Source organism: Notothenia rossii (assembly GCF_949606895.1).
Source record: "Notothenia rossii genome assembly, chromosome: 7".
Lineage (NCBI taxonomy): Eukaryota > Metazoa > Chordata > Actinopteri > Perciformes > Nototheniidae > Notothenia > Notothenia rossii.
The window spans coordinates 61,372,724-61,397,123 of record NC_136905.1 but is presented as its reverse complement, the minus strand read 5'-3'; the positions used below and the strand labels follow the sequence as shown (position 1 = coordinate 61,397,123).

At 39.6% G+C, this 24,400-nt stretch overlaps 3 protein-coding genes across 3 annotated transcripts in view; 2 read left to right on the top strand and 1 right to left on the bottom strand.

The window, feature by feature from the left end:
- LOC307046078 (CAP-Gly domain-containing linker protein 4) overlaps positions 1–7,411 on the bottom strand; it is a 38,439-nt gene extending 31,028 nt beyond the window's left edge. Inside the window, exons 1-2 of the mRNA XM_079692225.1 lie at positions 7,275–7,411; positions 1,859–1,990 (exon numbers count right to left, since the gene is read on the bottom strand). Of these exons, the coding sequence (XP_079548351.1) occupies positions 1,859–1,976 (118 nt within the window). The 5' untranslated portion in view covers positions 1,977–1,990; positions 7,275–7,411. The remainder of the gene's footprint in view (positions 1–1,858; positions 1,991–7,274) is intronic.
- A 956-nt stretch (positions 7,412–8,367) lies between these two features.
- Positions 8,368–11,871, top strand: cimip5 (ciliary microtubule inner protein 5). Its single transcript, XM_079694742.1, has 3 exons — positions 8,368–9,390; positions 10,350–10,389; positions 10,819–11,871. The coding sequence occupies exons 1-3, from the start codon at positions 9,170–9,172 to the stop codon at positions 11,014–11,016; spliced, it is 459 nt and encodes a 152-aa protein (XP_079550868.1). The 5' UTR covers positions 8,368–9,169; the 3' UTR covers positions 11,017–11,871.
- Positions 11,872–12,774: 903 nt separating this feature from the next.
- slc66a3 (solute carrier family 66 member 3) lies at positions 12,775–24,312 on the top strand. The gene is made up of 7 exons (XM_079694741.1): positions 12,775–13,041; positions 18,574–18,656; positions 20,800–20,869; positions 20,984–21,041; positions 21,340–21,460; positions 23,104–23,145; positions 23,928–24,312. Exons 1-7 carry the CDS (start codon positions 12,896–12,898, stop codon positions 24,029–24,031), a joined length of 624 nt encoding a protein of 207 aa, XP_079550867.1. The 5' UTR covers positions 12,775–12,895; the 3' UTR covers positions 24,032–24,312.
- The last annotated feature ends 88 nt before the right edge of the window (positions 24,313–24,400 follow it).

Here is a 24,400-nt window from a genome sequence, read left to right as displayed (position 1 = left end):
TCTGAGAGCGACGCACGTACCGGGTGTGATGAACCTCGGTGCAGACCTGCTGTCCAGAGGTGTACCACTATATGCAGACTGGACTCTACATCCAATGGTTGTGAGCCAGCTGTGGGTGCGTTACGGCCGAGCCACGGTAGATCTGTTCGCATCAAAAGAAAATGCTCACTGTCAGCTTTTCTTTTCAATGCGCGATCAAAACGCACCATTAGGCGTGGACGCGCTCGCGCACATTTGGCCTCCGGTCCTCCTGCTTCCTCCACTAGGTCTCTTTATGACTGTAAGTGGAGGGTGTTTGAGGACTGGTGCCTTCAAAAAGGGCACACCTCTTTTCAATGCCCTGTGGGAGTGATTTTATCATTTCTACAGGACCTAATTGATAAACACAGAGCTTTCTCCACGATCGAAGTCTACCTGGCTGCTATTGCTGCATGCCATGTGGGTTTTGAGGGTAAGACGGCCGGCCAGCATCCTCTGGTCTGCCGTTTTATGAAGGGAGCTCGCAGGCTCCTTCCTGTTTCCAGGTCACTGGTGCCCTTATGGGACTTGACAGTGGTTTTAGATGGGCTCACTCGAGCCCCATTTGAACCCCTGGAAGAAGCTGACATGAAGCACCTGTCACTCAAGATAGTGCTGTTACTGACCCTGGCATCCGCCAAGCGAGTCAGTGACATTCATGCGCTATCTGTACATCCTTCATGCACTCAGTTCGCCCGAGGGTTAACGAGAGTGTTGCTGAAGCCCAATCCTGCCTTTATACCTAAGGTGGTTGGTTCATGTACCCCCTTTGACATTGAGGTATTTCCTCCGCCGCTGTGTCCCTCCGGGGAACAGCAGCCGAATTTGCTATGTCCAGTCCGTGCTTTACGCACTTATATGGACAGATCAAAAGAGTTTCGTCATAATGACCAACTCTTTGTGTCCTGGGCTAACCCTCAGAAGGGCAAGCCTGTTACTAAGCAACGGCTCTCTCACTGGATTGTGGAGGCAATTGCTTTGGCTTACACGAGTCAGGGTCTGCAGGCACCTTCGGGTTTGCGTGCTCATTCGACTCTTGGTCTGGCTACATCCTGAGCTTTGTTCAGGGGTGTTTCCATCCAAGACATTTGTGCAGCAGCGAGCTGGTCCTCGCCGCTCATTTTTGTCCGCTTTTACAGATTAGACGTCTTTGCTCCCAGTGTGGCCCATGCAGTGCTGGGCCCCCTGCTGAGTTAGAGCTCTAACTGTTAAGTTCTGGTTGGTCTTGGTGACTTTTGAGATAAGCTCGTCTGGCAATTCGGGAGCTACAATATCCCATAGTGAGACATCGAACGGAGTGTTATGAATGAGAACTATAGGTTACTTACGTAACCCCAGTTCTCAGAGTAACATGAAGTGAGATGTCTCACCAGACGGCCCTCCTTGCTATGGTGAAGCGAGAAGAGGTGCTTATTTTGAATGACGCATGCGGCGTAGCGCAAGCTACTTATAGGGGGTGGATTCCCTGACGCTGACGTCAAGATCACCAGCCAATCAGGATTGGCGTAATGAGATTAATGCTTCTGTTTGCTCCGCGATGAGGCGCATCCCATAGTGAGACATCTCACTTCATGTTACTCTGAGAACTGGGGTTACGTAAGTAACCTATAGTTTTGTGGCCACAGGGAAAGTATTACTCTGCAAATAGTCATAATATTAGTGTAGTCAAATATTTATTTGCAACCATACAGGAATAACAATTTGTACACAAAATGAATAGACATGCAGAGAGATAAAAGCTTTAATGTGCATTTAAAATTTGAATTTCAATGTTATGAATGAAACTGTGAACGGTCTGTTGCAGCCCTAACTGAATGTGTGCATGTGTGTGGAGGCTCACCGCAGTCACTGGGCATGGGTGCAGAAGCCACCTGATGGATAACGGGCCGCTGATGGGAGGAGGCCCAGTCCCGCAGAGCGTCTCCCTCAACAGGCTTTGAAACATCCTCCTTTGTCATCTCCCCCTCAGGGCCTGGGGCAAGAACACAATCAGGAGACTTATTCTGAGGACTCCAGGAGCTCTCACTTTACCGCAGCAGTGAGACCTGGTTTTAAGAGACATGACTTAATTGAAGATTTGAGTTGATCTGCCACCATCTTACTAAAACCGTCAGACTCTAAATGTTCCCTTTTTTAATTAATCAGAAAATTGGGACTGATTAAATCTCAAGTGGAATATGCTAGTCAGACACAAACACCCAGGCAGTAAAATAGCAGAGCACTATTAGGCTTAATATTGTTATTTAGTGTGATAGTCTTTTCATCTTCCTGAAGTATATTGCAGAATATAAACACATTTAAAAATAGCTATAACCCACGCTACTGGAAAAGTAGTACAGCCAATGATATTGTAATATGAGCAATATGTGTGTTCTTTACACAAGGTCAAATGTGATCATGTGTGGTATGGTAGATGCATGAGGCTTTAAAGGCAAGTTTGCTCTATCAAACCAAAACCATTTGATAATTCGGCCTAAGAATTATAAACACAGAAAGTCTGAATCTTAAAAGAAAATGTGTCAATTGAAAAAAGTGATTGATGATTTAGTGAAGATTGTTGTTTGCCTAAAGACATACAAAGTATATAGTCAAATGAAGATATACTTATGTACTAGCCTAATCTTAGAAACACTTACACTGTAAAGGGCTGGGGAAAGGATAGAAAACGTATGGAGGTTGAACTACAGAACGCATGAACACACAAGCACACACACCTAAGCCTGGCAAGGAAACACTGAGCCTCAAAGCTTCTAAACCAACCAACACTCATCACAGCCATCTTCTCCTTTCTCCTCTTTCTGGTTGATCTCCATGAGAGCTTTCCAGTGCAGCTAAACTCAAATCAAGAGACACACACTGGACCCACTAGAACATCTAACCAAGCTGCTTCTCAAAATACCAGTAGTCCTCTCCTCCACCCCTCTGAATAGGCCCTCCTGTTGTTCCCCTCACTCCCAGGTCCAGGGGCTATTTGCAGCTAGTTCTCACTTCTGACTCTCCCCGTCTGGAATGTCCCTCTCACTTTCCAGTCGTGTGCTCTGCTGACCGCACCACCACTTAATCTGATTAGTCAACCGTAAGACCCCCGATGCAGAGAATGTGTCTGTGGGGTGACAGGGCAAACAAACACAGCATGAAAGAGCAGCAAAGTGGTGCTCGTGATTAGGGTGGATGTCCTCCACCGTAAAGGCCAGTGTCCCATCCCTCTTGACAGCAAGCGTTCATCATGTGAAAGCACGCATTGGCCCAACTCACTGAATCTGTGTCAGCTCCAAAGGAGAGGTGTAGCTGAAGCTCACTGTGACCTTTCAAAAAGACATTTATTTTATTTTTGAGTTATCATTATATCCTAATACATTATTTATTTTAGCCATATGGGAAATGTTTTAGAATAAATGATTTGTATGCAGTTAAATCCCATTGTGAAAATGAGAAATCACTCAGCTTTAATGTTTAATGGATTACAAAAGTAAGGATTCCCTTGTGGACTAAACCATTTATTTTCCAAGTACAATTGCTTTGTGAGGACTGGCTTCAGCAACAAGAGGTATAGATCATAACAACAGAAAATCTCATGAATGCCACATAAACCAATACAGACTGTGTCTCATGATGCTGGGCCATGATGGGCCATGATGCTGGGCCAATCCAGGCCCTAGTGGTCCTTTGGGTCTTGCACGTGGCAGTGAAAAGTTTGTAAGTAAGAAAATAAAAGCCCATCCTTGAACAGACAGCCTCAAGCATAAAGGATTTATTGAACACCTCATGGAGAAGCACATGCACTGACTAGGTGTTTTTCATTTCACCTTATGAAATAAAGGACTGTAGATAGGGTATATGCAGGAATCCTGAAGTCAAATGTAATACCTTTTAAGACCCTTTCCATACATTTTGAGACCTCGTCGCCACTTTGAGTTCTAACCGGTTACATTGGAGACGCACTTTACCTCACATTTACTATATACAGTATTGATTGTCCTTCCTCCTTATCTTCCAACCATTTGGACGCAAACTTGCATTTCCCCATAACGATGTTTCGCAACGGGCGTAAACGGACCTTCACGCGCTGTCAAGCAGTGAGCGTGCGATGTCCTGTTCAGATGACGTCAAATCCAACGGGATGCCATAAATAAACTACACAGAATTACACTACACACCTGCGCAATGATTACATTCAGGCAGGCTGTAGAATACAACCTCTTTGGACAATTTATATACTTATTGGAAACAAGCTACAAAATGTAATACATTGGAAAATGCCTTTTAATACTTTTTAATAGCCTTAATTTTCGCTAAATTGATTTATCAACTTTTAATACTTTTTAAGACCCCGCGGACACCCTGGTAGAAGGGTGTTGGAAGAGGTGTGGGAACAGTATTTTGGCAACTAGGCTAATTTTCTGAAATATGGTCTCCATATCTCTAAACCACATAGTTTAGACGGTTACTATTTGACACATCACAGCATACACCAAAGCTAAACAAATAGAGAAACAGCATGGTACTAATTGTGATTATTTCTAATACCTGAGCGGATCCCCGTCAAATCGAAAACAGAAATTGCACTTTAAAGAGGCCGTAATGCTTTTGAGGGTTTCCCCTCTCCTGTAGTGTGTTAAATAGGTTTTTGTGCATGTTGATGGTCTCCAAAGGCTAAAATTCCAAAGTTCCCTCCAGAGGGAGTTTCTTTCCCACACACTCCTCCCTGCCTGAAACACCTCCATCTAATTTGTTTACTTCAATAACATTGTGACATCACTATGTAACACTCAAGCTTCTATTGTCTAGCGCTCCAACACATTGAACATGATATATCGGCTAAAGGGTGGGACATCTCTAAGCGGTCGACCAGTCACAACAGAGCCAGCCAGCTAACCAATCAGATCAGACTGGGCTCTGGTTTCAGACAGAGTGTGAAAAGAGATGCTATTTTGACTCATTTATTCAGCACCAACTTATAGATTTGTTGTGATGCATCTCTGAGGTCACTAACTGTCTAGAAATTAGGACATTGCAGTGTGAATTGGAACAATGGCCCACTTTACCCATAAGCCTCTCTTTGTTTGTCTGACCCATGATATCACCCTGCTCCCATCCTTGCAGCTAACAAAGCAACCATACTCCTGTCACATATTTGACTGATAGTTGAGAGCACATGTGTCAAACTCAAGGCCCGGGGGCCAAATCCGGCCCGTGGTGGATTTAATTTCGGCCCGCAGGATCATTTCTAATTACTATTAGATCTGGCCCGCCGGTATATTGCACGCACACCTTCACTCAATCCTGAGGATTTCCTCAGCTCAGAGCCTGACCCCAAACTTCATGAACTTGCACCCAAGATGAGATGAGAAGTATCTGGCTTGAACTAGCATCACAGAACAGCAAACTGAGTTTCAATGTTTCCTTCTGCACTTTTTTTCTTGAGACAACAGGGCATGTTTGTTTTTTTCTTTGAGGGAAATAGTTTTTTGAAGCTGTTGTTGGCCTGTGGAAAAATGTAATCATAAGAAATGACTCAAAGTTGCAGATAGAGCCATAAGAAATTAATGCAACTGATTAATTCATGTTTAATGTTGTTTTTATAGGCAATCATTTAAGCTTTGTTAGTTCCAGGTTTAATATGTGCAATAAGTTCATTTCAATACTTTTTGCAATAAACATTGAACTAGTCCGGCCCTCGAATAGTACAGATTTTTTTATGTTGGCCAACTGTGTATTTGAGTTTGACACCCCTGAGCAATGTGGCACCCATCGCTATTTCACTGCTTAACCATCCAACTGTGTGTGTGTGTCAATCATTTCAATTCCACATTAAACCAACAATCATTACAACAACGTTTTTGGAAGAATTTGGGTAGTGAACCAGGATTCTCTCAGAATGATAGTTTAAAAAAACCGATGAGGCTACTTAGGTAAAATATATGAAAAATTGTGATTTTGTTTTTGTTTGGAGAGGATAACGTTTGTAAAATAAGCCTTTTTGAAAGCCGACATTGGACTTGTCACTGAGCCAGCATGCACAATAACAGAACCCTGGAACCAGCTCTCTAAAATGGAATGCATTCAGTTTCTATGTCATCAGTTACACCTGTGAAACTACCTGGTATGACGTTGAATAATGTCTATTGACCAACCTCAAGTCTTGGGGCGACAGAGCCTTCTCCGTTGCTGCACCCACCCTCTGGAACTCACTACCCCAATCCATCAGAGATTCTTCCTCCCTCACAGCATTCAAAACATCACTCAAAACCCACCTGTTCAACACTGCATTCAACCACTGACCACCCCACTCCCCCCGTATTTTTTCTGTTTTGTTTATCTCTTTTTGTATTTCTTTGTCTTTTTTTGTTGTGTTTTCTTAAATTCTCTGTGAAAGCGTCTTTGAGTTTCATGAAAAGCGCTATAAAAGTCCCATGTATTATTATTATTATTATTATTATTGAATATCAGAACCACAGAGCCCCTAGACACAAATGGACTATCAACACAGGTGTTTCCACTTGGCATAATGAAGCCCCCCCTGCCATTTGAACTTGTACTTAGTGACATCCTACAGTTCCCAGCATAGCTCCAGCCCACCTGAGGGGCGGTCTAATCAAACACAATATTGAAAACACCTGTGTGCATCCCACTAATGCACTGCCAATAACACTCTTATTAGCTAATAGTTATACAAATATAATCTTAAGTATATTACGTTTATCTAACTGCTTATTAAAACCTTTAACCAGGGTGTTTTAGGTATCCACCTATGATGCAGCGTATGATACAGGTAGCCATACTAAATGATTAGTTAAGCTAACTTACTTACTACTTTCTGGTCTCACAGGTGAGCAGCACCTGAAGCTTACCAAATGTCCCAACACTTATTTAGCCTATTTCCCCTCAAGTTTGGCTTTTAATACATTTTATTTATCCTGTCATTAGCTGAGAGGAAGGTGTTAGCTGGTTAGCTTATGTTCAACACCCTGCTCGTTCTTGGACAGCTACACTTTCGTGGTATTTGTTTTAGTGCATGTGTGCTACATATTAGCACTTAGCGGCTACGTCTTTAATGCTCGTGCGTTTTGGAATAAGTTGCCCAATGGAATAAAGTGCATTCTGTCTCCTGTCCACTCACGTTAGCTGCACAGAGGTAATGCTGTCTAGCATCAATACTGTGTCAGGCATTCTACCAGCTTAAAATGCAATTTACTACTAGAAATAGAAACACATGTGACGTTAAGCTTACGGATAACAAAAGAGATTAACATTACCTTGACCTTGCTGCTCGTTTTAATTCCCTCATAGGGAAAATCATCAGAAAGTGAGTACCGGAATTAATTTCCGTAATATGCCCAGTGTGTGTACTGCAAAGCTGAGGCACATCCTGTTGTTGCATTCAGGTTTCAAAATAAAAGCGTGTGATTTCCGGTCTTCAAAATATGTGTAATATACAGTCTATGGTAATAACATTACTCTCTTTATAAATCTCATGAATAAATTATATGATAAACAAATGACGAAGAGCATTAAATATGCCCTTATTTAAAATATATAATTTTGTTTAACATCCTGACCTTTGTGTGACAATAGGCCTGTGGCCTTGTGTGACAAATAAAAAAGGAAACGTTTTATTTATTTTTTAACAAGTACATTTTAATTTGAGAATTCACAATTGCTTCTCTTAGAGGAATGCATGTTTCACTGGATCTGATTGATTTCCTTTAGAGCCCAACGAATCCACAGAACATATGTTTAAATGCAATGCAATCCTATGACAATGACACTTGCAAGTAAAGTGGAACAGAAGTGGACTGTACATTAGGTTACATTTAAGTAAACATCCAGCCTTATCCTTGGGGATAATTCCACACACATAATCTATATTCCTATCCAGCAGATGGTCATTCCCATCAGCAAAAACACGTGGGTTTGCTATCCTGGCTCCAAAATGGTGGAATGAGCTCCCCATTGAAATCAGGACAGCAGATAGCTTGCACATCTTCCGGCGCAGACTGAAAACTCATCTCTTTCGACTCCACTTTGAGCAATAGAATTACTAACAAAGAACTGCTAACAGAGCACTTATATACTAATAAAGGGTTGGCTTATCTATAGCCAGTTGAGTAGCATTTGAAATGTTTGGCTCTATGAAACCTGATGTACTTATATGATTCTGTTTTCTTCAAGGTTGTACCTTCCTGGTCGAATGTACTTAGTGGAAGTCGCTTTGGATAAAAGCGTCAGCTAAATGCAATGTAATGTAATGTAATGTCATATCACAGGGAAAGGAGTTTGTGGTGCGCTGAACATTTCCCTTCGACTGCGTATTGAACTCAGTGGGGTTCCCCCATACCTGAAGGCCTTCACTGCATGAAGCTGCCTCTGAATAAGATCTTTCCCTTTGCTGGAAACTGATGCTTATTTTCGGGTATTTGGGAGCTAGGGGATACCCTAACCTATACCCTAACCCCATACTGTTTGATGATCCTCAACATACAATAAGACCAACATAAATTTCTTGTGACAACTGTTTATTCAAAAATACACAAACTATCAGCCATCAAAATGTAATGAACATAGAAGGACTACAAAACAAACAGTTTAAATAATAAAAAATAAATTTAAAAAATAAGAATGATTTGTTAACAAATTGAGCGCATGTTATTTACTGATATGGATTCGTTTTTGGTTAAAAATGTAGGCAACTCACAAAAAATAAATAAAATAAATGAAAACACACTTAACAATAGGGTGTATTCAAGAAAATAAGCTTTTTATGAATTAAAAATATCCCTAATAAGATAATAAGGTTCAAATCTGTTTTTATCACAATGAAAATGAGGGATGGGTACTTTAAATATTAATTGCATGTGTTGTTTTGCACAATATAATATAATCCCAAAGCCTTTCCAAATGTCAACACATAATGTGTAGGCAACCAAAAAACTGTGCAGATTCTCACCTGCTGTAATTACCTGTAGTTAGCCTGCAATAGCCTTGTTTATGGTGGCTTGTAAACATCTTATTGTGAAAGTATTGTCACTTGACCTCAACTGGCGCCAGAACACGGTTTCCATGGAAACGTAAACAAATCGGCTGGCAGTGATTTCTCTTCACACTCACTGACTGAGCACAAACCACCACTTTAATATAGCTTCCAGGCGAGATGGACATGAACAATGTGAGGCAGGTCTCCTCTGCGGGATACCGGTTACCGGAGCGAGCCAGGCCGAAAACCACCGAGCCTCCCGCGGACCGGGACCGTGGCCGCCCCGGGACAGGAGCCGCGGGACCCGGGTGGAGGAACCCAGAGAGGAGAGACCCCGTGAAGCAGGACGAGGTGTGGAAGGAGCTGGTGTGGGGGGAGAGGAGAGGATTGCGGGAATGGTGAGTGGGGAAATATAAGGGGCAAAATAAGTCCGGCGGGGGACGCTCACTTTTTTAGTCTGATGTGGATTGGACTACAAAAGGCTGGTTTAGCTGGTCAGACTGGTCAGACTGGTTTAGCTTCAGTGTCAGTATGGCTGTCTGGTCAGCAAAAGCCAAGCCAAGCCAAGATCATAATGAAGCTCAACAGCAGCTTGAGGAAATGGATGAATGAATCATACTGAGTATTGAGAAAAAGTAGATGTCAATCAAATGGAATATGAAAAGTGTATAAATGAAATAATAAACAAAAATAATGTTTTGGCTATCTTAACAAAATGAATATGCAACTTACGGAAAATTATCTTACAAAAATATATAACTTTGTAACGTCAGCTTTTTGTCATATGATCAAATTTGTCTAAGCTAAAATTTGAATGTATTTGTCTTTAAATGTGACAGTTACCAACGACAAATATAAGATTTGTCATTCAAAGGTTCACTATTACATTCAAATGTAGAGGTTAAACATTGTTCAGTATTGTTATACAGTAAGCAATGTTCTATGTCTATCCAAGACACTAATCAGAAGGGGCGGTGACAAAACAAATGCATAACAATGTATGGCTCTGGAGATAAGATAAGATGGTACTTTACTTATCCCAATTTGGGAAATGTTTGTGTTGCAGCAGCATAAAAAGACATGGAATTGTACAATAAAAATGTAAAAACAAGAAATAAACAAGAAAGTAGAAAATATACATGTTGAATTTACAAATTAACAATAACAAGATATAAAGCAAGGTATTATAAAGTATGTGACAGATGGAATATTAAATATTAAACTGAATATATAAATATAAAATGTACAGTGTGATTTTATTCCAATAAATGATAAATACTTATAAATAATTATGAAATCCCTTTAGTTATCATTTCATTAACACTATGGAGATGAACAAATGCATTGCTTTCCACAGGGAGAAGAACTGGAATTTCCTCAGGGACTATGATCAGATGGTAAGACTAAATGTGTATGTTGATGAGATTCCTGTGAAATAAATGCATCTAAACACCTTTTCAGGCGCTGAAACTCGGAATATATTCAAATGAATATGCAGTAATATTTCCATGATGTTTGTGCATGGCAAACACGAGAAATATTGCTCATTTTTGTTGTTATCTAACAGTGGGGCAATTCCATGGCTAACTTTGGTTAATTTTCACATCATTTGTCAGGATTTGTTCCCTTTAATTATTTAAAATAGTGCATCAACCTTAATAAAAAATGTCTTAATACTCAGTAAAATACAAATGTTTATGCAGTATTGAAAACCCTCCTATTTCATAACTTATTTCAGGACTCATGTCCCTGATTATATCCCTTGCTTTGGAGCCATATCACAGCCGAATGCTGCCAACAACCATGTGATCTCTGTGTGTTTGCAGGGGCGGCTGAAGCCAGAGGAGCCCTCACCCAGCAACGTGCCCCTCTTCTCTGACCGCGTCCCCAACACCACCAACCAGATGTTTGGCAGCAGGCTGTCCACTCCTCTGGGCAGCAATCTGGTCCAACTGGACCGGCTGCTGCTCTGGTCTGGAAGCAACCACCGCCGCAAGCTGGACCCAGAGATGCTGCCCTGCTAGAGCTCTGAATACCAGACTCCTGTCACCAGGACCTGTGCCCATCAGAGCCAGACCGCACTGTCCTGATGCAGGGCAAAGATGGGTTGGCATGGTGTAGTACAAACCTTAGTAAGAGACAGACTTTGAAGTATCAGGTGGAAGCTAGGACTAGCGAGATGATTTTGCTGTCCTACATCTGCTAATTGACCAGTTATATCATCCAATGATCCACAGAAGTATATTCATTTATTCATCGGTTTAGCAAAATGTTCCATAAGACCGGGATAGAAGTTTATGTTGAAGGCTTTTGCTCAGCGGTGAGGTGAAAAGGGATATTTGATTCATGTCATTGGAGCTTCATCGGGTGTTTGATCCGACACTTGATAATTGAACCATACACCTGATCACATTTGGATGAGTAAAGGGTTGTATCACCACCTCATTACCTCCTTCTCTGTGCACTCAAACAGTGCTGCAGTGACACAAAAGAATATGGAACAACTAATTCTAGCAAAGAGTTTAGAAACCTAAAATGGGAGTATTTTCTGCAGACGCTATAAGCCCATAATATATTTTGTTGTGCTTGTCTTTCATTTTCAATTTCAAATGCCTTAAATATCTGTCACATTTGAATATGTTTGCCAGGACCTTTAAACCATTGTTCCATGCTGGATGGATGGGATTAAATTCATGTATGTTGTGTGCTTTTTATAAGGATATAGCTTTCACTGACTTATGTGTTGTAGCTGCTTTAAAATGCCTTTATGTATATTGTTATAAATCACTGACCTTTATGACTAGATTTGGAGAAAAATGTTGTCCATATTGAATTTGAAAAGCTTGTTTGATCTGGATTGGTCATTGCAATAAAGCTTTTGCATGTTAATGTTTGAGTGTCCTGACATTATTTTGTTGTTGTACATAGATCCTGTTAATCCATACAGCAGATTATAGAAGAGTTTACAGATAGTATTGAGTATTAGTGCTTACTTTGACTTACAGTAGGACTTCATAGTGAAAGTTACCAACATGTTGCACTATGTGTAACTTTCACTATGAGAAGTTACCAACATGTTGCACTATGTGTAACTTTTACTATGAGGTTCTAAATGTGTCTTTGTCTCAAGTTGAAACACAGACTCATTCAACCTGAATACAGGAAGATGGAAACTTTGCATGTTCCGAAATGAAAACTTCAAATACTTTGGTCTAACGTGTCAGTACTTAACAGCCAATCAGATTTCAGTGGATGTATGCGGAAGTCAAACAAGATGCCAGCTGACTGGAAAATTCACAGCATAATAAAGGAAATAAAACAAGTTTGCCTTCAAAATAAGAGCATACATTTCTTTTATAAGAACAGTGTGGGAAAAGTTATCTATAATAACTTTTAAATCATTATTTATATTTGCGCAAAAAATAAAACACTAACGACAATGAAGATTGGAATAATAGCTATAGTATACCATGAAATATCATGCCATTACTTTGCTCGAAATGAGAGTAACAAATGTAATCTGGTAATGCACATGCTTCTATGGGAATGAGTGTTTGTAAATTGGGGGGAATTGAATATCATATAAAAAATAATAATTTAAAAATAATTATATAATGATAATAACAATAATAGTAATAATAACAACTAGTATTATTATTTATTATTATTTAATATATTGTTTGTAATATAACTGGGGACTGGAAATACATTAATTAATATTTAGATATTTATAAATGTCACCTTTAGTAGTATGGAGTAGCTCTTATTTTGAAAGGACAAAACGGAAGTCTTTCCTAAATACATATACCTTGACACTGGTGACAACGCAGCACCATCTGGCTGCTACTTTTAGCCATATCGTCGGAAATCTTACAAGTTTTAGGTCACATTTAGTGTTTAACAATGCAGTCCGACACGCTGCTGCACGCGGCTAACTTCAGCACCCTGCTGCTGTGCATGGTGCTCAAGTTCCCGCAGATCTTTGCTCTGATGCGGGCCAAGTCCTCGGCAGGAGTCAGCTTCAACAGTCTACTCCTCGAACTGCTCGGGTATGTGAGTTTTCACTAAGTGCAGTTATTGACCTTTAAAATGTGCAATTTATATGCAAAGTTAAATCAATGGTATCTAAAGCTTTGAGGTAAGCAGTGCATTACTTATTATTATTAATGCTGACGGATGTGATGCTGTCTTCCTGTTACCGGCTACTTCTCTCGTGCAAAGAACCCCGCCTTTAAACCTATGCTCCAAACTCCATTTAAAATGTTCATAAATCATTATTAATTAGATTTTAGGAAAAGGTTAATATGTCCTTAAATTGTATATAAAACGATACTTAATCCTTCTTTCATAATGGTAAATTCGGCATACATTTTAACCACCATACCTTTTTATGTAAATGAAATTCCTGTATTTTAGCTCCAACAACCTCACTACCCCACTGTTTGCCTTAGGTAAATTAAGGGTATTCACGAGCACACCCTAAAAGTAATTAGGTTGCAAGCACGAGAATAACAAGCCAGTTTTATTTTCAGTTTGAGTGTAAAATAGGACAGTGAATTGTCCTGACTGATTTTTTTAATTGAAAAGCTGCTTAATAAAAAATTATCCAACCGTGAAGGAAGGCTTAACACTAAATAATTGTTGACAGAGCTGAGGACAACAAACATGACGTCAGTTCGGTCTGTTTGTCCTAACATCTGTGTGTGTGGTCTGATCTGTGAGGTTAAATCAGAGTCTGGAGTAGGAGCAATTGAAATCTAAAGCAGGAAATACATCTGCCTGCATCCTATTAGTTAGTGGGGGATAACACTTATATGTTTTTTTATATATTTTTTTAAGATTTATTAAAGTTCCACTAGTTCTCTCATGTGTCTGTAAGGGTGTATAGTTTCTCAGTGTGCTGTCTCTCCTGTGTGCCTGGCAGCAGCCTCACTGTGTCTCCACTGTGCTGGTGAGCGATCGCCTGCTGTCATTGTGCCTGCTACAATGAAATAACCAGGCATTAGAGCTGCAACCATTAATCGCTTAGTCGATTTACAGGAAATTAACATTTTTGAAAAATCTTGTATGTAGTTTTTCATGCAAAGATCAGAAAATGCTTTTTCTCGCCTCTCAAGTACATTCTGTTTGATATTATATTAAAGTAAATAACCTTGTGCACAAACAAGTTTATAGATTATAACAATTATTAAATATATTGGGCAATTATTTATTTTTCTGTTATCAACTAATCGATAGTCGACCGATTCGTGGCAGAAAAAAAAGGTCCGTAATCTTTTATTGCACCACAGTATAAAACGCAATGATTCTGTGAAATCTATGAATAGAAAATGCTCAAACCTTATTAAAAATAATAATTTAACAGCCCTTTTTAAGTGTAAAATGCAGTTTTGCCTCAGCTGTGTAAAAAATCATTGCACACAAAAATCATTGACACATTTCATTTTGCATCTCTCTTTTTAGACTTTTAATATATTTTCTTTATTTGATACTCTTTAATTTTACAACATCCATAAAAAGAAGTTGTCTGCACTTTAGTGGTTTTTTCTACATGTGTCTTCTTTTAAACTTAAAGGTGGGGTAGGTAATAATAATAATAGATTTATTTTGTTAGTGCTTTTACAGGTGCTCAAAGACGCTTTACAGATATAGTGAAAAGAGAAGAACAACAAATATATATAGTTAAAGTTAAAGTCAAATAATACAAAAACAATAACACATTAAAAGCCAGATTGAAGAGGTGAGTTTTTGTGAGTGTTTTGAAGGAGGTGAGGTCAGGGCAGTCTGATGGGTTGGGGGAGTGAGTTCCAGAGGGAGGGGGCAGAAACGGAGAAGGCTCTGTCCCCCCAGGTCCGGTGATTGATGCGGGTGGGGATGGATAGGATGTTGGCTTCTGATGAGCGGAGGCAGCGGGAAGGGGTGTGGTGGTGCAGCAGGTCTGTGAGGTAGGGGGGGGCTGGTTGTTGAGGGCTTTGTAAGTAATGAGGAGGACTTTGAAGTGGATTCTTTGACGGACGGGGAGCCAGTGGAGGTTCTGGAGCACGGGAGTGATGTGGTCTCGGGAGCGGGTGTGGGTTAGTGGTAAGTTTGAGAAACCGGCTCGAGATACACTTTTTGTTATATTCTATGGAATGCTCTTAACATCCCGATAGGAATTAAAAGCGTTCGTGTGTGTTGGAGGAGGGGCTCTGTAAGGAAGTGGCAGATTTGTTCCGGCTGTGTATTTTGAAATTCTAGCCACTCGAGCTGGTTTCTCCAAAATTACCTACCCTACCTTTAAGGGTAGGGTAGGTAAGAATTGAGAAACCAGCTTGAATGCACTAGAATTTGAAACTCCAAAGAAAATCTACCCTTCTTTCAGACTTCATTACAGAGCCCCTCCTCCAACACACACGAACGCGCACATGCCCAATGAGGGCACGAGATAAGTTTGTGCACAGATGGAAGGCTGACAGGCAGGCAGGCCATCCAGTTATTTTAGCCAGCTAAAATGATTGGTCGTGCTTTTTACAGTACTACGGCTTCCGCAGATGAATTTTTTTAATGTATTTATTGTCAAAGCATTTCATATATTCATTGCTATCGGGATGTTAAGAGCATTCCATGGAATATAACAACAAGTGTTTCTGAAGTGAATTACCTCCCCCACCTTTTAAAGGTCACCTATTATACAAAATCCACTTTTATATATAAACATGTACTGTGTTAAGAGATTCAGAAAGTTTCAGGAAAAAAGATCCGCTCACTTTTTGTCCTGATCCATTTATATAAAAACCTGTCTAAAAATTAGCTGATCAGATTTTGGCCACTTTGTGATGTCATAAAGATTTTTTTGGCTTGTGTAACCATTAGGCAATAACCAACCAAGGTAACCCCATTATTAGATTCCAGGAGTGGAGTGCACCAGCTGGGCTTAAAAAAGTAGGTCTTAACTCTAACGTCGGGCTTAGCTACGTCCGACTTAGTGATTTGAATTTACACCGAGTGCACCAAGCCTGACTAGTCTAGGTCGTAGCTGCGCCTGGTCTTAAGATGCGCGTCCACGTGAATACACGCGAAACAGTCATTGTTGCCAAGCAACACACGTCTACATAATTTAACACTCAAACTCCTCCATTCAGAGCAAACTAAGATTTGGATAACGAAGTCATGGATAACAGAAACCAAAAGAAGAGAAACATGACGCCCACACCCCGAAAAAGAAAGAGGGATTTTACAGAGCTACAGCGTGAACTGGTGGAGAAAGAGATCGTTCGTGTGGAGGTGGAGACCACAAAACTGCAGCGGAACATGACAAAATTGAGCTGGAGAAGGACAAATTAAGACTCAAAATTATAATTCTTAAGAATCAGCAAAGAATCACTGAAGAAGACAATTTGTCATTCACCATTCTCTAATCATATTTGTTATCTAATGTTCTTGTGTGTTTTTTTGAATAAAATAGGCTATAAAACGGCCTAATGAAAATATGTGGTCACAATGGGAGCTTATTGAAATGCAATTGCAAAAAAACAGCGTTCATATTACAAATATACAGGGCTATATGTTGTTTATTATGTGATTGTGGTAACTCGTCCACTGATATCTTCACGGATGCCAGGAGGATTTTGCTGCTTCTTCTTGTGTTAAGTAAATATAATTCCTAAGGCGGCGCTGGAGAGCCAATGAAACGTGTCTAATAGCCCGACATGCAGTTGTGTGATGAACATTAATCATGTCTCCCACAGTAGTAAAGTAAAATCTGAGCGCAATCAGCACCTGCAAGGTCGGAGAGAGCGCAGCGTTTCTGTCTGATCCGTTCTGTTGTTGAGGGGAGATCTCCTCTATTAAATCAAAAAGGGCTTGTCTGCCGAAACGAAACCTCTCTATCAGCTCACTGAATAGAGGTCCAGTGGGTTTGTTCGATCACGGACAACTCTCTCGTCTTAATGCCCTTTCGTTGTTACAACATGTAAACAAGACGCACTGCCATAGTTATTTTCCTTCTTGCCTGTTTTACGTTACTATGGATACTAGTCTCTCTTTCCGATTTACGCCTGCTCCATACTAGGCGTAAAAGTTACACCCGGGCGCAACGCATACAGGGCTTAAGTCTAAGTGGTGCACTAGTCATAACTTTAGTTTGGTCTTAACCTCCGGTTCTACGTCGGACGTAGAGTTACGCCCAGCTTACAGCTGGTGCACTCTACTCCAGAGGTATAAGTATCATCACTGCGACCAAACCTCAGGGCAGCGAATGCGAAACCAGACAACACACAACTTAGCTATACGGAGCCAAAACGGCAAAAAAACGTCTTACCTTATCTGTTTTTCTGATCAAAAGTTGTGTTCAATGGCATTAAAACAATAAAAACGCTGCTGAAGGTTAATTCAACATGTCTGTGTCACTTTGAACAGATTACTGATAACACATCATCATATTTATGTCAATAACGGAGTTTTCATATATAGCTGCTATGATAGCTACGAGAGTGTATGACAGCTTCCGGTTTTGGGCATTCTGGCTGTGCATCACTCTATTCACCAATGGGTAATGTTTAGATGGATTTTAGGAACTTCCCCTCGATTCTATTGGCTCTAACGGTTGAAAAGAGGTGTCAATCATCAAAATCGACCAAGGGGGGCCATAGATATGGAAAATGCACCCAAATGACCCCAGAAGTGTTTTTTTCTAAATCTCTCTAAAAAGGTCAAATATCACTTGTTTTGCATCAATCTTGATACAGGGTACTTATTATATGTTATAGTTTGGATTCCTAAAGCTTTTAGTCTACTATCCCATCATTCAAGGGTGGTTTTCACTATAAGTAATGGGTTTTTTTTTGGAAGGAAACTATAATTTACATTTTTTTTTTACTATGTTCAATCTGAATTTACTTTAAAATAAAAAAAATCTGTATTGATTCTGACTTTTCTACATCCAACTCACAGGTTTATCATTGCTTTGAGAAAAAAGATTACCCCTTTTTAGAAGTGAAGATATAGTAATTTGTTCTGGGAATGTCATTTTCGAGCATGAGACCTCAAAAACAGGCTTGAGGCTTAACTGGTTAAAGCTACAGACACAGAATCAGCACTTTTGGAACAAGACTGAAACAGAGGGTTTTATGGGATGCAACAATGATCTGTTTGGTATTTCAACCCAAACACTTCAGGGACATGTTTTCTATATATCTGAGACCTATAATATCGTTGAAAAAAGAGTATATTTGGGGACCTTTTAAAGCACCTTGAGTTGCCTCTGTGTATGAAAACGATTGCTTTTTCAATAAACATATTTATAATTATGGCTACCTTGCATTATTTAATCAGGCCTGCACATAAAGACTGAACACACCAGCAGCCTGTAAACTTGTATCCAGCTGCATGTAAGCTTGGTGAGCAGGCATTCAGCTGTTGAGACTCAGGAATTACTTATGCTTAGGACAACAACTAGTTTATTCAATTATCCCCCTCCACTGCATCAGGCTTCTTCTGCCACACACCCAGCTTTTGCCTTGTCTGCTCTTGAATGTTAAACATATTATTCAGTAGCTAACATTATAACACAATGCAATAACCTGACCCCCTATTCTTTCCAGGTATATTGTTTTTGTAACGTACCAGATGTACTATGACTACCCACTGCCAACATACCTGGAATATCCAATCCTCATTGCACAAGGTGAGCTGTATGAACTTAAACGTCATTTTTTCGAAGATTCTTTTGGATCTAGAATCCTTACTTGGCTTTTTTCCTCATATACCCACCTCCATTGTCCCTGTCTATTGAAGTAATTGAAGCAAGAGTTAAAATACAGTAAGAGGTATGGTTACAGGAAAGCAGACCATTTCTCTGACAATTGGGTAATTCTCTTGGTTCACAAGGTTCGCTAGTGAATTAATTTAAGTTTTCCGCACTCTCGCGGGAATATCTCCGCAATGGAGCCAGCTTAAGTTTCACTTTGGATTGCATGATATAGCCCAGCACAACACCTTCGTCAAACATGTTGCCACTTGTTTGTTCCCTTTTCTGGCGATTTGTAATCTGTTCTAGAAAAACGATGTGTTTTTTAGGATTGCAAGAAGCATATAGAACAAACAGTGGATGTATTTTATGAACATTTATCCATGCTGAAAGTAGATTTAGATGTGTTGGGAGTGAGATAGAGATTATTATCTAATATATGCATCCGATGAAGCATTGCAGGAAGTCTGTTGTTGGGGCTGCAAAAACGTTTTTTATTTTTGTTTTGTAGGCAGACCATGCAGGCCTCAGAGAGTTAAACTTGGTCCTGCGACCATAGTTTTACTGTATTTTGTTTTGAAAATCCACAGCGGAGGTTTGTGTCGTACTATGCAGTGTATTTTGCATATCTCTCAGTAGCCAACGATCTGAGAGTCTGTTGGCTCGGACATAAACTCTGTAATAAATGTAGTCTACATTTCATAAGAGGTGTAAAACCTGAGAGCGTTTTAATCGCATTTGAACTAAATGCTTATATAATCTGTAGTTGTATTTGTATTGTTGATTTACTGTGTGAACGAGGCGATGTAGAGGAGGTTAAGCTGTCATTATTAGGCTGTTATGTACTGTTGGAGTGGTAAGCAGGCTTATTGTTTTTGGATATTTGTGGAGTTAGATGGTCTGTGAGTGTTTTTTTATTGGTTAAGTGGTCCTTGGTATGAAAAAGTTTGAAACACTGCGCTCGTGGATTGTCAACGGGGGGAGCCTCGCTGCGGGCAAATTATACAGATGGCTAGTCTGCCGATGAAAAAGGTTAATGCACACGTTATTATTAATAATAATTTTAAAAGAAAATTGATTTGAAAAAAATCATATTTTTTTCAATTTTTATTTTGTAATCATCTCGTGGCCCCCGTCTTATCTGTCAGACAGAAACCATTATTTATTTTTATTATCATACATTTGACCTCCTTGTGTCTATTGACCTGATAAAATGTTATATTTTGCTGCATGTACCTTTTTAAAGTTCTTAACAAATAATCTGAGGGGAATTTCTTGTTTGTTTTAACTTGTGATGTGTCATTTTGTAAAGCACTTTGAGCTGCACGTGTTGTATGAAAAGTGCTATATAAATAAATCTTTATTGTTATTATTATTATAAGACAAGCAGCAACCTCCAGGTCTAAAACAAAACGTGAAGCCAATGTGGAAGTGCCTTAAACATGCATTATCTCTAATAGACAGGAGGGGGCAACTCCACTGGTTGTAAATAAATCAGATTGTATAGAAGTCTACCAGAAAATGAACCTAATTCTCACCAGATTTCTTACCTCATTGAAAATGTTCCTAATGAGTTTTTAGTCTCAATTGCTAGGTTCAAGTCTTCTTGAATACATCATGACTTTGAATTATGGTCCCATTTAGAGTTGTATAGAAAATAAAGTTCAGGGTTTAAGGCGTTAATGTATGGTTTGGGTAAGTCTCCCGTTTCTTCTTAGAACTTATCATTTTAAATAGTGTTTTCAATTCATGCAAGTTATGTTGCCTAAAAACCTTGTTCACCGTTTGGTCAAACTGAGCTCCAACGCCTCGTGTCACTTTTGGTACCGAAAAAGAAAAAAATAAGTTGGAAGAATGTCTATCAGCGGGTCAACAGTAACAAAGGGCACGCCTTCAAAATGGTCCGTGACTACGTTCATTTCTTAAACACGGTCTGAGGTAGAAAATATAAGAACGATTTTGAAGCAGAGAATGTAGTTTCTGGTTGAGTTAATGACACGGTAAGAACTGATATTGGTACGCCTTCAAAGGAAATGAAAGCCTGCAGTCCACTGATCATGTGCCTGTTCCATTTCCTCAGATGCCATCCTCCTGCTCCTCATCCTGCACTACAACGGCAGCCTGAAGCAGAGTCTCCTCTACACCTTGCTGTATCCTTTCATCACCTCAAATACAATTGTGTTCCCTCTGTAAACGAAAACCAATGACCCAGTGATGCCTTTTACAGTACGTCACGTGTTATTGCCTTAACATAATGTGTTCAGGTTTGTTGGGGTTTGGAGGCTCCTCACTCTGGAGAAGTGGATCATAGATTCGGCCATGGTAATGAATCATTCTAACGTCAATCACAAGTCACAAAGTAAGCAAAGAGAGGTCATCAGTCAGGAGCAATGAGGTGGAGATTTGGACAGGAAGTTATCCAGACTTCATTTCACCTGATGTGTCAAAGGAAGACACACAGGCTTTATGAATGCCAAATAGCTTTGTTGGTTAGTTTGTCTGGGAGAGCGGCGGTCCTTCAACTGCTTTCTATCTGAAAATAAAAGTTTTTGCAGGCTACACAAAGTGTTTTGAAACTTTAGAAACCATATACTGAGTCTGACCTCCACTCTCTCCACAGAGCTTGTGCACATTCATCAGTGCAGCCAGTAAATTTGCCCAGCTGCTGTGCATGTGGAAGTCTAAGGACGCAGGACAGGTTAGCGCCCTCTCCTGGGCAATGGCTACCCTCACATGTATAGGTGAGTATCACACATTGGACATGAAAACAAAGAAGACCTCCCAGTTCCCAACAGAAGAACAGGGGTAGCCACTTTGAATTAAAGTCCAAACTCACTCCACTTTTAGCTCTGTTTTGTTCTCCACCATTGCCTCAATATTGTGGCTCTATGGCTATTAAATGCTCCAACATCCTCATTTGATCAATTAGAATCAAAGACAAATGTTTATTATCACTTTTTACTGGTTGAGACTTGTGGCTACCGTACAGAATGTGTTTTTTGTCCGGCAGGTGGAAAGAAAACATCCAAAGTATAAATGTAGTCGTTTGTAACTACACTGTCAATTTATTTCAATAGATTCCCGCAAAAATCAACAAAAGTTAGCACGATTTGTCTAAACAGGGTAACAGGGGCGCTGAGCCCTCTTACTTTCGCTCGTGCCCGCATACAAAAATACTGATTTTCCCTCTGTGATGCCAGAAAACAATATTTCTGTTCGTCAAACTTTATAATTACTCCAAAATATGAAAATGGTGTCAAATAGACCGTCAGGCGGCAGAGACAGCTTTGTTTTTACGGAGCTCCAACGTCCATCTTGTATATTGGCAACATGTTGTCGAGATAATTGATATATCTTTATACAAGATCAGCGCCCTCATACTATATTTTTCTAGAAAAAACCCTGGTAAGCGATAGGTAATGCCTTCAAATCTCCACATTATTACATGTCACTTGTTAGACGCTTTTATCCAAAGCGACTTACATACTCAATACTGTGGACAATCCCCACAGGAGCAATTTGGGGTGAAGTGTCTCAGGGACACAACGACATGCTGACTGCAGTGGGGTTTGAACCTGTGCTCCCCTGATCCAAACACCAACGCACAACCCACTGCACCACACGCCTGCCATATATGTAGCACTTTCATTCCTATCTATATTCTAAAGGTTATTACAGTGTTTGATCATATAGAATTCAAAGTCTTATTTATGGAACATTGTAGTTCCAAAAACATGGCAGAATGGGGTTTTCTAGTAATGGCTGTTGACTGTATTTTCAGATTTATGTTGAGATAAAAACATATTCAAAATTACTTAATTTTGAATCTGGTTTTATCTTATGATCAGATCTGTTCTGAATATGTTTGCAGATTGGCACAAACTTAAGACAATGCCTTGTTTACATATACAGGCAGTAAGAGAAAAATAAATACCTTTTTGAACATTAAAGCATGTGAACATGTCACAGTAGTAGAGGCACACAATACAGATATTAACCTGAAAAGTAGCATAATAAGTTAAATTATAAACTTGGCAAGTTTCATGGGGATTTCTAGATACACTTGGAAAATTTAGTTTAGGTTAATTAAGTCTTATATTACCCAGAGTACACTAGGATCCAATTTTCAAAAACGCCAATATCCTCCTGTTATCTGTCTCCCTCATGTTAGCATTTCTAATACATTCAGAAGTGCTTAACGAATTTGAAATGTTCTTCTCCCTACAGGACTGTTAATGTAATGTGTTAGTGCATGAATATGTATTGTGCTTTTTACCCTGCTCCTAATTTCATACATTTGCAATTCCACACTTCATTAATGAAATATAAGACGCTCTCTTTGATTAATGAGGATGTGATTAACGCGGCCTCCTCTTTGTTTCAGCACGGATTTACACCACCACAGTGACAACTGGAGACATGCAGGGTGAGTCAAACCGAATGACAAATGAATGTGGGGTGTGCAGGGTCCCCACAGATCTCTAGAAACATTTCAGAGGCAACCCTTTTAAAAAGATTTGTTTCCTAAATAACCATCAGCATAGTTTTACATGAACCAAGGATTTATTTTGTGATCTGGTGCTTTGCTATAATTTTTTTTTGTATGTGATTTGAACTTTTAATGCTCGTTGTGCATCTTTGTGGAGTTGTGTTTGGTGTCTGTGGTCATTTGTTAGTTTTCTGGTCTTTTTGTGAGTGTCTTTATGGCTATTTTGCATCTCTTTGTGGTCATTTCTGTGCCCTTTTCGTTTTGCGTCCATTTGCCTTTGCATCTCTGCCTATTGGTCTTGTTCCATCCATCCAATGGCTAAATATTTACATAAAACTGAAGTACTTAATTAGTATTGTTATTCCCATCTTGTCAGAAGTAACGGGTAAGTCAACTAAAATACTGTGAAAGGGAAAAGGCACTTCAAACCAATATATAGGCCAAATGTAAACATTAGTAGTAGCGTAATAAACGATGAGTTTCCAATGTGTTTACACGGCTTTCATTTGAAGAAGTATTCATTTTTGCAGAGAAGGTGGAACCTCTCGTTTTTTTGGTAGAGGAAAAAGGTCAACTTTAAATGAAATATGGTGACCATTGTAAACCCTTTACCACCTGTAACTTGCACATAACAATATCATGATGTTAAGTGTGTCTACTTATATTCTTTGCTTAAGTATTTGAAATCTAATAAAAAAAACATGTCTCTTTGGTCAAAGTTCTGGTGCGGTTTGTCGTCATGACGCTGCTCAACATGTGGGTGCTGCTCACCGTGCTCTACTACCAGAGGCAGCGCAGCATCAGCTCCAAGAAGGAGGACTAAAGCTGGAGGGGGACCCTGAGCCGGACTGTCCTGTAAACCAGTAAAGGCAGCTTTCTTTTTTTAAAGTAACCCATCAAATGTGCTTTTTTTACCTCAGTTTTAAACCCACGTATCTTTTTATAACATTTCAGTGACAAAAAAGCCAATCCTTTTTCCTACTGTATGTGACAGAATGTAGTGTTATTAGATAAAGAACATTTTTCTATGCAATATGAGAAATACTGTAATCTGTAAAGCTTTCCTTATCTGAACTATTTTAATAAAACATTACGTTGTGGTCATTTGTCTCACACTTTAAAAACCCAAAGTTATCACACACCTTTACAAAATGATTTATTTTAAAAACAGAAAAATAATCCAAAACCAAAA

Bases quoted from the DNA above. Each gene is read 5' to 3' on its own strand.
- slc66a3 (XM_079694741.1), top strand. From the start codon at position 12,896: ATGCAGTCCGACACGCTGCTGCACGCGGCTAACTTCAGCACCCTGCTG. The intron at 20,870-20,983 runs GTATCCTTTCAT...TAATGTGTTCAG, and splicing joins AGTCTCCTCTACACCTTGCT to GTTTGTTGGGGTTTGGAGGC. The intron at 23,146-23,927 runs GTGAGTCAAACC...CTTTGGTCAAAG, and splicing joins GACAACTGGAGACATGCAGG to TTCTGGTGCGGTTTGTCGTC.
- cimip5 (XM_079694742.1), top strand. From the start codon at position 9,170: ATGGACATGAACAATGTGAGGCAGGTCTCCTCTGCGGGATACCGGTTA. The intron at 9,391-10,349 runs GTGAGTGGGGAA...TGCTTTCCACAG, and splicing joins AGGAGAGGATTGCGGGAATG to GGAGAAGAACTGGAATTTCC. The intron at 10,390-10,818 runs GTAAGACTAAAT...GTGTGTTTGCAG, and splicing joins TCAGGGACTATGATCAGATG to GGGCGGCTGAAGCCAGAGGA.